Here is a 16,556-nt window from a genome sequence, read left to right as displayed (position 1 = left end):
TGCTAATGATATATGTAACAGGTTGTAGATGGAGTACTTTACATATATTTTTCCATTTAATTTCACAAAGCCTTCTACAAAAGAGGCACTGTTATTTTTAAATTTCAGTTAAGAAATAGTCTTAGAGAGGCCCTAGCACCTATTATACTGTATAAATCAGAATCTCTATGATCAGTACTTTAGAAATTCTTCCAAAAACATACTAATGTGCAACCAGAGTTGGAAGCTATTACTTTAAATTGATTGCTATACATTGTTAGGAAAAAAAATGATGACATAAATTTGGAGAAGGCTAGAGCAAACTGAATAGCAACCATTTCATAATTTTCTTATCATTACATCAAAATTCCCGAGGATTTATAATTTTTCATTTCAAAATCATACACTAATAGATAAGAATTTTAAGATATGTAAACACATTTTCTGAAGGAAATACGTTTTGCTGACACATTGCTAAAATGAATTACATTTTAATGACTTTTGGAGCTTTAGACTTTTAAGATAGAATATAATGTAAAACATGGGGTATTTGTGATGGGGGGAAAACATGCACAAGAATTACTGCTTAGATCAACATTAGCGTTTTTTTTTGACAGAAGCATTTAAGAAAAAAAAAAGCAAGTACAATTTTGCTGTTCAATTGTCTAGCAATTCAAGGTATAATCTTATGTGATCTATCATTTTTAAAGCAGTACCTTCAAAAAAGTTCACATGCATCTTTTTCTTGAATTCTTTTCAAAGTCTACTCCCTAAATTAACTCTATTTAAATATACCTGAATACATTTCAATGTATTAGTCTATTGCATGATAAGCCTATGTGTGTATTAAACAATTATCTATAGCCAAGTATCACCCATCTATGTGTAAACCTATGTATAAATGAGCAGATACGGCACTTGAAATTTGTGTCTATATTATGCATAAATCTACTACTGCTGATATATTTAGGCTTATTCAGGTATCCAGTATGTTAAGGTACTAAAATCAACAAGTTATATAAAAAAATTAAGACTCAAGCCAAAGTATTATCTTGTCACATATTAAAGTGGATAAATCCTCTCATATAAAGTAAATTAGTTTTAATAATCATTTTCAGTTCTTTAGAATCTTGAATATTTTAAGTTGCCACTTAGTTCAGAGACTTAACCCTTAAGCCACTATAGCAGTTTCAGGAAATTCAATGGATCTCATGCAAGACAAAAACTTACCAGCAAATTTGATGTGAAATTTATTTTCAGGCTTTAATATCTGGACATACAAAGGACAATTTGGAGCAAAATCTTTCACAGCCCATGCTCTCAAAATTGTTTGGTGATCCTGAAGTGATCAAAATAAAAATAACATAGCATAAGTTAAAATTTTTATAACATATAAAGTAAAAATAAGCAATCAGTTTGCTTGGTCACATCCATAGTTAAAACTTAAACATAAAAATTACTCTGAGGACTTGTTAAGGATACCTATTATTTCCATAGAAGAAGGTAGTAATAAATAATTCAATCATAGCTAATTACTAGCACTTAGAATATTAGAAAAGATTAAGAGGAAAAATAGCTACACAGACTTAAAAATAATTTTCCTAGAAAATTCCTGCAGTCAGAAGCTTTCAGACATGTAGCAAAACTAATAGTTTGTAATAGGAATTTCCAAGGAGAAATAAAAAATGTACATATAATAATAACATGCTTAGAAAATTACTTTTTTATACAATAGTAAAGGTAAAATAATTTTGACCTGTGTGTATGTGTGTGTGTGTGTGTGTGTGTGTGTGTGTACCTGTGTGGTATGTCTGAAGACATAAAAAACTCTTAGATATAATAAAATAAGTCAAAAAAAGTTTTTAAAAAGACACTTAAGGTAAGAAAGGGAATCAAAACCATGCTTAACACGAACTCCTTTACATAGTAGTCACCCCATAAATTCAATGAATTGAAAAAATCCAGGAAGATTATTAGATAAATGCACCACACAGTTAGCTAATACATTTTTGGAAAGGAAGCACAAAGGTGCTCCAGGGTAGCACTGTCCATATAACAGCCACCAGACACATAATTCTATTTAAATTTGAAGTAACTAAACTTAAACAAAGTTAAGAATGTAATTACTCAGTCACACTAGCCACATTTCAAGTGCTCATAGCTGCACATGGCTAGTGGCTACCATAATAGAAAGTGGAGGTATAGAAATTTTTCACCATCACAGAAAGTTCTATCTGACAGCACTATTAGTGAAAGGAAAGGAAGATCCAAAATACAGATAGACACGAGGGACTGTTTATCCAAATGCAGATAGAAGAAGTTGTTACTTATGGTTGGAAACTGCTATAGACAGAATGATCATGTCCTCCCCAAATTTGCATGTTGAAATCCTACCCTGCACAGTGAAGGTACTAGGAGATGAGGCCTCTGGTAGGCCTCATCGTGAGGGCAGCCATCATGAATGCGACTAATACCCATATAAAAGACACCTGAGAGAGAGCTCCCTCACTTCTTCAGCCATGTAAGGATGTTGCAAGAAGACAACCATCTAGGAACCAGGAAGCCAGTCTTTATCAGACTTTGAGTCAGCTGGCTCCTTGATCTTGGACTTTCCAGCCTCCAGAATTGTGAGCAATACATTTCTGTTGTCTATAATCCACCCAGTCTATGCTATTTTGTTATAGCAACCCAAAACAAGATAGTAACTTTAAGTTACATGAAAGTCGGTGAATGCTAGTCCAGCATGGTTTACATGTACCATATGTACCTTACAGGCAAATATTCAAATATCAGAATGAGCCTAATAATTCTACTAAGATTCATCAAGTGAATACTTGTTAATCCATTTTACATGCTTTTAAATCTGAGGTTTGAGGGTTATAGATAACTTAATGGAGGATTACTGTTATTTCTCTTTCACTAGAAGTACACAATTTTAAATTAAAGGGAAAAAATAGAAAGTAAACCACTATATAAGTAAAAGGATGCCAAGTTATAATTTTTATTTTATTTTATTTTATTATGTTTAGTGTTGTGTTGAAGATAATGGGCCATTCTAGGGGTTTTAATCCTGCTTTATCCCTCAGTATCTAATTAGACTTGGACAAGTTAAATTTCCTCATTAGTAAAATGCAGATATTCTGTATCTTACAGGATTTCTAAGGTGAAATAGACAACACACATACACCTTTTAATAGAGGTTGGCAGTCAGTTATTGAAAAAACATAAGTTGTTTTTCTTATTATGTGTATCATCTCAGTAATAGTGAAGTAATATCATCAAGGATAAAAGATAAAGAACAAAAATGAATTTCTTAGGAAAAATTTAAAGTGAGACTTATCTGCTGACACCAGCAAGAAATGTAACATTAATAATAAAAATAGAAATAGAGGAGGCCAGGAGGTTTATCAATATGAAAGAATAAGCTCCTAATAAATTGTCCTTGCATATGACAACTATTAAAAAATCTATAGAACAAGCATATAAAGGCCTTAGTAAATGAACTAAAGTAGGCAGATTTTAGAGGAAAATTAAAACTTAGAGGAAGTATCTCGCATGTTATAATTTCCCTGTTTTTGCTGCTGTGATCTGAGGGCAGCTGTGGTTACCATAACAGCACAAGTTGGCTAAGACTCCACAGAAAACCTGCCGGAACAACAAGGGAATGCAGCCTGGAACAACCAGAGCCACCAGAGACAGGAAAAGGGAGAGGCAGCAAAGAGAAACCACAAATTCTGTGAATGAGTGTAAACATCTTCGGCTGACCTCTGAACCAAGAATCCATGGGGAAGCATAAAAACAATCTGAGCTGACATTTGTGAAGCATTGCCAACCTCAATGGTGATGGAGTTTGCTTTATTTTGAGTTTAAGCAACTTAGCCTCTGCTAAAATGAGAGCACTAACATTACTTGGAAGAATACAGGAGAATCCAAGCCTCCGCAACATAACACAATATCCAAAATACAATGCAGTATTATTTAATTTATGAATTTCCAGAAAAATGTGACTTATTTGCATGGGAACCAAACAAAATGATAACCAATAGATGGTAGCTACTAGACAGTCTGAGATGTTAGAATTAGCAGAGAAGGACTTAAAGCTGCTACTAGAACTATGATCAGTAATGTAATGAAAAACATGCTTGTAATAAAAAAAAGAAAATTTCAGCAGAGTAATAGAAAGTATTTTTAGATTAAAAAGCTGAAGTTTATGCAAAAACATGTTCACTATATGGGCTTTGAAACAGATTGGGAATGACAGAAGAAAGGAGTCAGTGAACTTGAACATAGATCAATAGAATTTACCCAATTTGAAAAACAAAGAGAAAAGGTAAGGAAAAGGGAACAGAGTTCGGGAACTTGTGTAACACGGTAAAAAGGTCTTACATAATATAATTGAATTCCCAAAAAGAACACAAAAGAGAAAAACTAGCAGAAAATGATTTTAAGAAATAATGACTAGAAACTTTTTAATTTTGTAGAAGACATACACTTATAAGTTCAAGAAAATTAGCAAAATCTAAACTATATAAACAAAAAGATAACCATGCCTAGCCACATTGTATTCAAACTGTTAAAAAACAAAAACAAAGACAAAATCTTGACAGCACCCAAAGAAAGAGTCATATGGCCAAGGACTCTCATCAAAAATCCTGAAAGCCAGACAACCCTGGAAAAAATTCTAAAGTTTAGAATGAAGCAAAAAAACTATGAGACCAGAACTTTATATCTAACAAAAACTCCCTCAGAGAGGAAGGTGAAATAAAGGACTTTTTAAAATAAAGAAATCTAAGGAAATGTACTGCCATTGGAATCATACTACAAGAAAAGTTTAAGAAAACCGTATAAGCTCAAGAAAAATGATACCAGGGAGAAAGAACTTCAGAAATAAAACAAGAGTAGCAAATGTTGAATGTTTTAATGACTATAAAAACCCATTTCCTCTTAACTTCTATAAAATATGTAATCTGAATAAAGCAAAATTTATAATATTGTTTAGTGTAGTTTCTAATCTATGGATAAATTATTATATCTAACAACAATAACATAAGAGACAGTAGAAAAGGAATAAATGCAAGTTTATAATTTTAACAAGTGGTATAACAATGATATAAAGCTGACTATGAAGCAGTAAGAATGTGTATTGTAATCCCTGGAGCACTCACAAAAAAAAATTCAAAAGGCACATCTAAAAAGCCAATACGTATATTACATTCAGTGCTTTACAAAATCAAATAATAAAAAATGTGGGAAAGGAAAAACAGAAGAACCAAAATCAGAGGAAACAAACAGAAAACAATTTAGATAGAGCTATATCTAACCATATTAATAATGACATTAAATGCCAATGGACTAAACATGTTGAAACACAAAGATGTAGATAGCGAGAAAACAAACAACTCAACTTAAAATTGGGCAAGAGATCAGAACAAACATCTGACCAAAGAACATATACAGATTAGAAGAATGAAAAGACAGTCAACACATGTCATTAGAGAGTTGCAAATTAAAACAGTAAGACATCACTAAACACTTTTCATAATAGCTAAAATCTAAAATGCTGAAAACACCGAATACTAGAGAGGACACAGATCAACAGGAAGTTGCATTCATTGCTGGGAGGGAATGCAAAATGATACATCAAATTTGGAATACAGTTTGACAATTTCCTACAAACTAAGTATACCCTAACCAAATAAGCCAGCAATTGGGCTCCTTAGTATTTACCTAAGTGAACAGAAAATGTAGGTCTCCACAAAAACATGCACGTATGTGCTTAAAACAACTTAATTTATAATTACAAACACTTGGAGGTAACCAAGACATACTTCAATAAATGAATGGATAAACCGTGCTACATCCACACAATGGAATATTTGGCAATGCAAAGAAATGCACTATCAATCCAAGAAAAGGCATGCAAAACCTCAAATGCATATTGCTAAGTGAAAAAAGACAATCTGAAAAGGCTACATACTGCATGATTACAACTATATGTCATTGTAGAAATGCAAAATTATGGAGATAGTACAGAGGTCAGTGGTTGCCAAGTTGGGGAAAAGAAAGGACAGAAGGATGTATAGGTAGAGCAGAGAATATTTTTAAGACCCTAAAACTATTCCTTATGATATTATAATGGTGAATGCATGTCATATTACATTTATCAAAACCCACAGAATATACAATACAAAGAGTGAACCCTAATGTAAACTATGGGTTTTAGTTAAATAATTTATCAGTATTGGTTCATCAGTTTCAACAAATGTATCACAATAATGGAAGATGTTAAAAATAGGAAGATGGGGTGTAGCAGGAGAGGAGTGTAGGGGGTGAGATACGGACATTCTCTATATTTTTTGTTCCATTTTCTCTGTAAACCTAAAATGGCTTCACAATAACAACAAAAAGTCTAGTTTATTTTTTAAAAAGTAAGTGAGAAAAGCATGATCTGTAGAGTCACAAACCTTGGGCTCTAATCTTTACTTCAGAGGTTACAAAATGCATGAGTAAAGGGAAGTTACTATGGATCTGATTCTTCTTACAGAAGTTTTGGTTATTGTATAATGGATGCACGCAACTTACTTTTCTTATTTATCTTAACCCTTGGCAACAGTTGACCTGTAGACCACTGGCTCCCTAAAACATCCTCATTTGGCTTATCTGACACCATGCACTTGGTTATCCTTTGAAATTCTTTTATTTTATTTTATTTTATTATTATTATACTTTAAGTTTTAGGGTACATGTGCACAATGTGCAGGTTAGTTACATATGTATACATGTGCCATGCTGGTGTGCTGCACCCATTAACTCGTCATTTAGCATTAGGTATATCTCCTAAAGCTATCCCTCCCCCCTCCCCCCACCCCACAACAGTCCCCAGAGTGTGATGTTCCCCTTCCTGTGTCCATATGTTCTCATTGTTCAATTCCCACCTATGAGTGAGAAGATGAGGTGTTTGGTTTTTTGTTCTTGCGATAGTTTACCGAAAATGATGATTTCCAATTTCATCCATGTCCCTACAAAGGACATGAACTCATCATTTTTTATGGCTGCATAGTATTCCATGGTGTGTATGTGCCACATTTTCTTAATCCAGTCTATCATTGTTGGACATTTGGGTTGGTTCCAAGTCTTTACTATTGTGAATAATGCCGCAATAAACATACCTAGGAATCCAACTTACAAGACATGTGAAGGACCTCTTCAAGGAGAACTACAAACCACTGCTCAATGAAATAAAAGAGGATACAAACAAATGGAAGAACATTCCATGCTCATGGGTAGGAAGAATCAATATTGTGAAAACGGCCATACTGCCCAAGGTAATTTATAGATTCAATGCCATCCCCATCAAGCTACCAATGACTTTCTTCACAGAATTGGAAAAAACTACTTTAAAGTTCATATGGAACCAAGTCAATCCTAAGTCAAAAGAACAAAGCTGGAGGCATCACTCTACCTGACTTCAAACTACACTACAAGGCCACAGTAACCACAACAGTATGGTACTGGTACCAAAACAGAGATATAGATTAATGGAACAGAACAGAGCCCTCAGAAATAACACCGCATATCTACAACTATCTGATCTTTGACAAACCTGAGAAAAACAAGAAATGGGGAAAGGATTCCCTATTTAATAAATGGTGCTGGGAAAGCTGGCTAGCCATATGTAGAAAGCTGAAACTGGATCCCTTCCTTACACCTTATACAAAAATTAATTCAAGATGGATTAAAGACTTAAACGTTAGACCTAAAACCATAAAAACCCTAGAAGAAAACCTAGGCATTACCATTCAGGACATAGGCATGGGCAAGGACTTCATGTCTAAAACACCAAAAGCAATGGCAACAAAAGCCAAAATTGACAAATGGGATCTGATTAAACTAAAGAGCTTCTGCACAGCAAAAGAAACTACCATCAAAGTGAACAGGCAACCTACAAAATGGGAGAAAATTTTCGCAACCTACTCATCTGACAAAGGGCTAATATCCAGAATCTGTAATGAACTCAAACAAATTTACAAGAAAAAAACAAACAACCCCATCAAAAAGTGGGCAAAGGCCATGAACAGACACTTCTCAAAAGAAGACATTTATGCAGCCAAAAAACACATGAAAAAATGCTCATCATCACTGGCCATCAGAGAAATGCAAATCAAAACCACAATGAGATACCATCTCACACCAGTTAGAATGGCAATCATTAAAAAGTCAGGAAACAATAGGTGCTGGAGAGGATGTGGAGAAATAGGAACAATTTTACACTGTTGGTGGGACTGTAAACTAGTTCAACCATTGTGGAAGTCAGTGTGGCAATTCCTCAGGGATCTAGAACTAGAAATACCATTTGACCCAGCCATTCCATCACTGGGTATATACCCAAAGGACTATAAATCATGCTGCTATAAAGACACATGCACAAGTATGTTTATATCCTTTGAAATTCTTATCCCAAACTGAACTCATCTTGCTACTGGTGGTCCTCCCTTTTCCCAAAAGAAAATACTACCAGATACTAAATCATCAGCTTCTCTGTCTCACTTACCTTACATTTAGTGAGTTCTCAAATCTTGTTGATTATGCCTCTAAAGATTGCTCTAATAGATTCCACTTTTCTCCAGCACCAGTGCCACAGCCTAATCTAAAAACTTGTCACTTCTGGCTTGAAGTAAGGGCAACAGCTCCCCAGTCAGCCTATCTCAAGCTTTATAACATTTTTTCACTAATTCTGTAATCTTATCAGATGCAGTTTTTTCCAACTAAAATTCTTATTGTTGTACGTAGCTACTTAAAATCCTACAGTGGTTTCGTTTCTTTTGGCATCAAATTCAAACTTCTTAACAAGGCTTACGACAACCTTTATTAAACTTTTCCCAAACTATTTCCTTAGTCTTTGCATTCTTCTCTCTAATGATAATGCACATTCTCTACTCATAACCAGCATTTCTCACCTAGGACCATTTGCCAAGAACATTCTTTATGAGCTCAGCCCTACTCATGCCTCTCATCCCTGCTAAAAAGTCACTTATCTAGGAAGCCTTTTCTTCTGACTAATGGTAAATTAGGATAGATGATGCTACTTGATCCCATTGTATTCTGTAAACAATTAAACCGATCTAATTTTTAGCATTTTTAAAAGTTGGTCCTCAGTAAACTATAAGCTTGATGAAGGCAAGGGCCATGTCTACATTTTGCTCACCCTAGCTTATCCCCAGAACCTAGCATTCATTTGCATATCACAGGTGAATAAGAAAAACAATATTTACTTCATATTGATAGTGTGAACATTAAATATGATAATATAAAGAGAATTAGGCATATAGAAAGCATTTAGCAAATATTTCAATTCAATGGATGAATACATGGGATAAAGTACCTATTCTGAAATCTTCCTTGTTTTATTCATATTTTATGCCCTCACAAAACAGAACAAACTTCAATAATTTTGAGTGGATCATTAGGTGAGGAAAAAGGAAAAGAGCTGTATCACATGGCATAAATATCATATGAGAAACAGAAAAGAAAAATTTTCCTAATACAGATAATTAAACTAGCAAAGAAACAAGATTTCACTTCATTTTTTTTCTAAAAGCAGAAGATAAGATTGATTTTTTAAAACTTTTCTTGGGGACAAATTCATCCTTAAGTAAAGTGCTCCATATTTTGAATCACAGAGTAAAATGTTTATTGTGATAACCTTAGAATAAAAATGCTGTAATGATAAAGGCAGGTAACTTGGGACACTATCACATCATCTGAGTGTCTGTTGCTACTGTGAAACAGAACGTTTTACCCAAAGTTAGTTTGCCTAAAAATTAAATTAGTGAAGAATGTCTCCATAAAATTTAACTTAATAAATTGTACTACCTAAAAGGTATTTGTTGTTGTTCTAAGAACTTACAATAAAGCACTTTACCTATGGCAGGAATTATTTTACTGAAATACAATTAACCCATTAAAGAACTCAGACATTTTAGATGAAATTTTATACATGAATTATTTACCTATCCATAAATTTATAATTTTTATTAGACTCTCAAAAGGAGTCTGTCACCTACAAGTGATAAAACATTGGTTTGATCAAAGGCATCACTTTCCTTTCAATTTTTAATTTATAAAATACATCTGCAGCACTTGAAAATTTATCTATTTACCCTGCATACTTTGAGTATATCTTGCTAACTTATTCATTGGACACTTTATTTTTTAAGATTACTAGTATATAAAGTGAAACTGAATTGTAAAACTTAAAATAATACATGTAGATAGATTTGCCCAAAATTTATAGGCGATTGAGCAAACTAATCACAAACACTTATAAAATAAAGAGTAAAAAAGGTCTTATGGCAATCTGGAGAACAAACCTATCTTGAAAACATTAGAATGTATTGTTGTATAAATTCTTGCCAAATGTAATCCTTGCCCAGAGAACAATTTCTTCACAGATGGCCCTATGAAGGCCTCACAGTAGATTGGACTCAAAAGCACCTTGGGGTCAGGATCTATTTTGTTCATAATTAGAACATCCAGGTCTAATATGTAGACTGTTAAAAAGTATAAGGTTAGATTACATACACATATATCTGATAATATCAAAAACTGAAGGTAATTCTGATACAGAGGATTCATAGTATCTATCATCTATAACTAATTAACCTAACTTCCTGACTGAATTAAGGAAATGATACATTTCATTGCAATTAATTGTAATTGATGTCTTTAGAGAAGTATGCTTCAAATTTGATATATACTTATTTTAAATACAAAAATAATTCAAAAGTGCTCTTAAATAAAAATACTTTAAAAGAAAATAGCCAAAATCACTAAAAAATACTCCACCATTAAAATATGTGACTGCATTTTACAATAGAATAGCTGGCTATTAGAAAGTAGAAAATCAGGCCAACTTGTTGAAGTCTAATTAAACTATATTACTCACCCAAACCTACAGGCTCGACAGTGGCCTAGTCTTCATGAACAATCTACACCAAAGTCAAAAAAAAAAAAAATTAAAAGAAGACTTGGTCTAGCATTCTGGGCCTCAGCATTCAAACTTGTATGGCTGTAAATATAATTTTGTCTTCCTGCCAAGTTTCAGCAGAAGGGATTTAACAGTATATCTGGGAATGAAACATTACCTTGGGTTCTAGTTCTAGGAAAAAAAAGTCCTTGCTTTTTCAATGATCTCTCAGGGACTGTAATTCTGCTTTTGATTCCCACTCTTGTGGCTGAAAATGTACCACTCCTTACAGATACTTAATGATAAAAACCTGCTTGCCTGTCTGAATCGTCATATATATTATCAAAATCTTACTAGAAATTTTGGGACTGGGCATCAAGTCAACATTATTGCCAATTCAAAAGTTTAGTTTCTGTCTTTCCTTACAGAGTAACTAAACTCATTTTGTACTCTTTCTGAAAGCTGAAACACTGTATCGTTTACTAGTCCTTGGTCTGAGTTGGAGTAATTCATCCAGAACGATACACTCCTTAAACTGTATGTTTTACTTACTTAAATCCTCTCCCAGGTTTTGAAGGAAACTTCCCTCAACACTAAATCCACTTCCAGATCTTAATACTCTTGAATTTTCCCTGATCTAGTTACTCAATTTAACATAGTCATGACCAAACTATCCAAAATCCTCTTGAAACTCACTGGTATACGAATGTCAAATGAATAATAAAGTGATTCGTAAAGAGGTCAGGTTATCTTGACGGCGTGTAACTGAAGTCCAGTGATGTACATCTGTCAAAAATTTACAAAAAATTATTTCTGAGTGTACTAAAAACTCAGTTATATTAGGCATTTCAAGGTATCTTTTCAAGTTTAGAATTCTGTGATTTTTGAGAATGGTAAGGAAAATATTTTTGAAAACAAGTCACTAACCACTGGGTTGACTAAAGAGCTAAATAAAATTGCAAAATCTCCCAAAAGAATCTAAGGTACATTTCATTAGGCAATGACATAGTACAGAGGATTATGTGCTTGTTTCAGTGCCTGAAGTGGATCTTCTTAAAACAAAACATACTTGAAAACAACAGTGAAAAAGCTTCCATAGCAAACATTTTATTTCAGCTCTTTTCTCATGCTGTCTGAAGGATACATGAAGGGAAATCACTGAGTGCTCAGTGATTGTTTGCTTTCTTTTCTAAGATACCATATGTTCAAAAATGCATGTAATAATCAAGAATAAATATGTCTCTGACATTTAAGAGGAAAGTCAGCAGCATGAGCCGGGAATAAAAACAATTTTTTTTTCTGAGAGTTACAACTTAAAGCCTTGGGAGTCAAATACCTAAGATGTCTCAAAGTTTCTCCCCTCAGAGCGAATAAACATTAGACAGGTTTCCTCCTGACTGTAGGCCTCTGACCTCTCTTTACTTAGAACATTTATTTTAGAAAATTTTCCATTATAAATTCTTTCTCTGCTCCTTTGGGATGTGAATCTTCCCTCTGCCACTTGCCAATGTTTCTCGAGGGCCTGGAGCCTCCCTCTGCCCTGATAATGTTAACTGTTATTTCACTAAGAAAATGGAAACGAAAAAATCAACTTCCACAAGCTCTTTTCACTATATGGGGCCACAAACATACCTTCATCTCTATCTATATATACTGTTTTCCCTTTTGTTAAAATGGATCAAAGTTTTACACCCTTATCCAAGAAAAACCTTCCACTCCTGCATAAGATCACATCCTATTATTTTCTTTCATGATCAATTTTGCCATCTTTGGTAGATATTTATCATATTTACTGGCCAAAATCTTTCCCACTAAAAAATGTAAAAAAGGGAAAAGAAGGAAACAAAGCTTTCATTGATCAAACATTACCCATCAGTTACTGCCTGATTTCATTACACTCATGTACAGAAAACACTTTCAAAGTCCATAATTATTGCTTCCAATTCCTCTTTGCTATTAAATTTTAAACCTTTCTAATATAAAAATTTAAAGATATAAATTTCTCTTCAGATGCTGGTAAAGCTGCATTCCATACAATTTAATGTGTTGCATTTTCATCATAATTTTTCTTATTTTATCTTTTACCCATGGGTTACTTATGGATGTTTTGTTTTATTTCCAAATATTTGGGTATTTTTCAGCTGTGGTTTTATCATTGATGCCTCATTTAATTCAATTATAATCAGAGAACATCTTCTGTAGGTTTTAAATTCTCTGCCGTATCTTTTCTGGTCCAGAATATGATGTATCTCTGTGAATGTTTCATGTGTGTTTGAAAACTGGAATTCCATTTTTTAGTGTAATATTCCATATGTCAATTAGATCAAGCTGGTGATAGTGTGTCCAAGTTTGTTATAAATCTACTGATCCCCTGCTTTTTTATATAGATTGCTAAGACAGAAGTGTTGAAAATTATAAGACTAACTGTAGCTTTTTACTCCTCCTTTCAGTTATGCCATTTTATACTTCATGTATATTGAGGGTTTTTTTTTATATAAAGCACACATGCACATTTAGGAGTGTTATTTCTTTTAATGCATTGATCCTTTACTCAATACAAAATATTCCTCTTCATCTTTGGTATGAGTTCTTGTCCATGATTCTTTGCTTAATATAGCCACTTCCACTTATATATGATTAGTATTTGTGCAGTGTATCATTTTCATCTTCTTATTTTTCTATCTATCCCATCTATTCTTTGTTCCCTTTTCCTGCCGCCTTTTGCATTAAATATATTTATTGTTCCACTTAATCATACAGGTTTTTAAAATATTTATTAAGGGCCACCCTAAGGTTTACAACATACACCAGCATTTATTACACCCATCTTTCAAATAATACATAAAGAATCTCACTACAGTATATTTTGTTTTTTTCAGTCATTATGCTAGAATGTCACTCATTTTACTTATGTTTGTTTTAAATCCCACAATAATTGTCGTTATTTTTGTTTTAAACAATAAATAACATTTTTAAAATTTCAAGTTATATGTATTTACCGACATATTTATCATTTCTGGCTTTCTTAATTTTTTCATGTGAATCCAGAGTGTCATAAGACATCATTTCTATTTGCTAAATAACTTTCTTCAACTTTTTTATAATGCAGGTCTGTTGGCAGTATAAATCAAATTTCCTTATCTATTCATCTGTTAATGGACACTGTTTATTTTGATTTCTTGCCTATTGTGAATAATACTGCAATGAACATAGGAGTACAGACATCTCTTTCGCATGTTGATTTCAATTCCTTTGGATGCATAACAGGAAGTGGGATTTCTGAGTCATATGGCAATTCTATTTTAGGTTTTTGAAAAACCGCCATATTGTTTTTCATAGCTGCTTCACTATTTTATATATCCACAACCAGTGCACAAGGTTTTGAATTTCTCCACATCACCATCAACTCTTTTTATCTTGATTTTGATAATAACAATCCTAAGAGATATAAGGTGATATCTCTGCTGTTTTCGATTTGCATTTCCCTGATAATTAATGATGTTGATCATCTGTTCAAACATGATACTTGTTGGCCACTTGTATGTCTTCTTTGGAGATATTTCCATTCAAGTCATTTGTCTATTTTTTAATCAGCTTATTTCCTTTTGTGTGTGTGTGTTTGGTTTTGTTTTTTGCTATTAAGCTATAGAAATTCCTTATATAGTTTTGAAATTAATCCCTTATTAGACATATGGTTTGCAAATATTTTCTCCCATTCTTCAGGTTGTCTTTTCCCTTTCATTTTGTCCTTTGCTATGCATAAGTTTTTTGTTTTTTTTTTTAGTTTGATATAATACCACTTGTCTATTTTAACAATGAGAACACATGGACACAGGAAGGGGAACATCACACACTGGGGCCTGTTGTGGGGTGGGGGCAGGGGGGAGGGATAGCATTAGGAGATATACCTAATGTTAAATGACAAGTTAATGGGTGCAGCACACAAACATAGCACATGTACACATATGTAACTAACCTGCATGTTGTGCATATGTACCCTAAAACTTAAACTATAATAAAAATAAACAAACAAATAAATAAATAAATAAATAAAATTATACAGATCTCTAGTTCACCCTGCAGCACACACGAAAAATAACATTTTTATTACCGTTAGTAGTAGTCACTAACTTTCACTGGGAGCTTACTACTGCTCAGTGCTAAAAAAAAAAAAAAAAAAAAAAAAAAAAAAAAAAAAAAAAAAAACCCTTGTCTATTTTTTATTTTGTTGCTTGTACTTTGGTGTTATAACCAAGAAATCAATGCCAAGACCAAAGTCAAGCTTTTCCTCTGTTTCAATTTTACCATTTCAGATCTAAGTTAAAGTCTTTAAGTTGATTTTTGTGTAGGATGTAAGATCCCAATATCTTCTCTTTCTTTTCCTTCCTTTCCTTCTTTCTTTCTTTTCTCCTTCTCTCCTTTCCTCCCTCTCTTCCTTCCTTTCCCTCCCTCCCTCCTTCTTTCCTTCCTTCCTCATTGCTCTCTCCCTCCCTTCCCACCTTCCTCCCTCCCGCCCTCCTCTATTCCTTCCTTCCTTCCTTTTTTCCTTCTGTTGAAGAGACTATCCTTTCCACATTGTGTTTTCTTGACACCCTTGTCAAAGATCAGTTGACTGTATGTGCATAGGTTTATTTTTAGGCTCTTTATTAGTCTATATGCATGTATTTATGCTGGTACCATATGGTTTTAATAACTATAGCTTTGAAATATATTTTTAAATCACAAAGTTTGATAACTCCTGCTTTCTTCTTTGTTCTTAAGATTGCTTTGGCTATTCTGGATCTTTTGTGATGCTATAATAATTTCAGGATTGTTTTTAACTATTCCAGTTAAAAAACAAAAAAAAAGAAATGGCCAGTGAGATTCTGATGGAAATAGTGAACACAGGATGTCTTTCCATTTTCCATTTATTTACGTCTCCTTCAATTTCTTGTAACAATGTTTTGTAGTTTTCAGTGTACCAGTCTTTCACCTCCTTGATTAAGTTTAATTCTAAGTATTTTATTCTTTTTGAGGGCCATTGTAAAAGGAGTTATTTTCTGAATTTCCTTTTCAAATGGTTCATTGTTAGTGCATAGGATTGCAAGTACTTTTACTAAATTGATTTATTAGTTCCAACAGTTTTTTCTGGACTCTTTATAGTTTTCCACATAAAATAGTTCCCCCTTATCCACAGGGGTGGGGAATATATTCCAAGACCTTCAGTGGATGCCTGAAATTGTAGATATTACCAATCCCTGTATATACTATGTTTTTAACTATAGATACGCTCCTATGGAAAATTTTGTTACATGATTTTTCTGAGTATATTGAGATGGGAATATATTTTTAAGTTCTTTATTCTGTTAATGTGTTTATCATAGTTATTAATTTTAGCATGTTGAATCATTTTTGCATTCCAAGGATAAATTATACTTGACAATGATGTATGAGCTCTCTAATATGATGTATGAGCTCTCTAATATGCTGTTGTGCTGATGTGTTCTATAAATAATGAGCTTTATGATTATCTTAGGTTAATCTTAAACAATTTTTAATTAATGATTCAATTTACAATGCCTGCCTTTCCTAACATTTCATATGCTCTCTCCCCAGTGTTCTCTTTTTGATA

General features: G+C 33.1%; 1 protein-coding gene across 7 annotated transcripts in view; it reads right to left on the bottom strand.

Moving 5' to 3' along the window:
• The window catches only part of KCNT2 (potassium sodium-activated channel subfamily T member 2), a 392,642-nt gene that overhangs the window by 177,395 nt on the left and 198,691 nt on the right, over positions 1-16,556 (bottom strand). For all 7 annotated transcript variants that reach the window (XM_063647669.1, XM_063647672.1, XM_054449259.2 and 4 more), the window contains exon 13: positions 1,210-1,318. In XM_063647669.1, coding sequence (XP_063503739.1) covers positions 1,210-1,318 — 109 coding nt within the window. The remainder of the gene's footprint in view (positions 1-1,209; positions 1,319-16,556) is intronic.

Source organism: Pongo pygmaeus, chromosome 1 (genome assembly GCF_028885625.2).
Source record: "Pongo pygmaeus isolate AG05252 chromosome 1, NHGRI_mPonPyg2-v2.0_pri, whole genome shotgun sequence".
Classification (NCBI taxonomy): Eukaryota; Metazoa; Chordata; class Mammalia; order Primates; family Hominidae; genus Pongo; species Pongo pygmaeus.
Note: the sequence above shows the minus strand (reverse complement) of the source record. Positions and strands in the feature narration are given on the sequence as shown.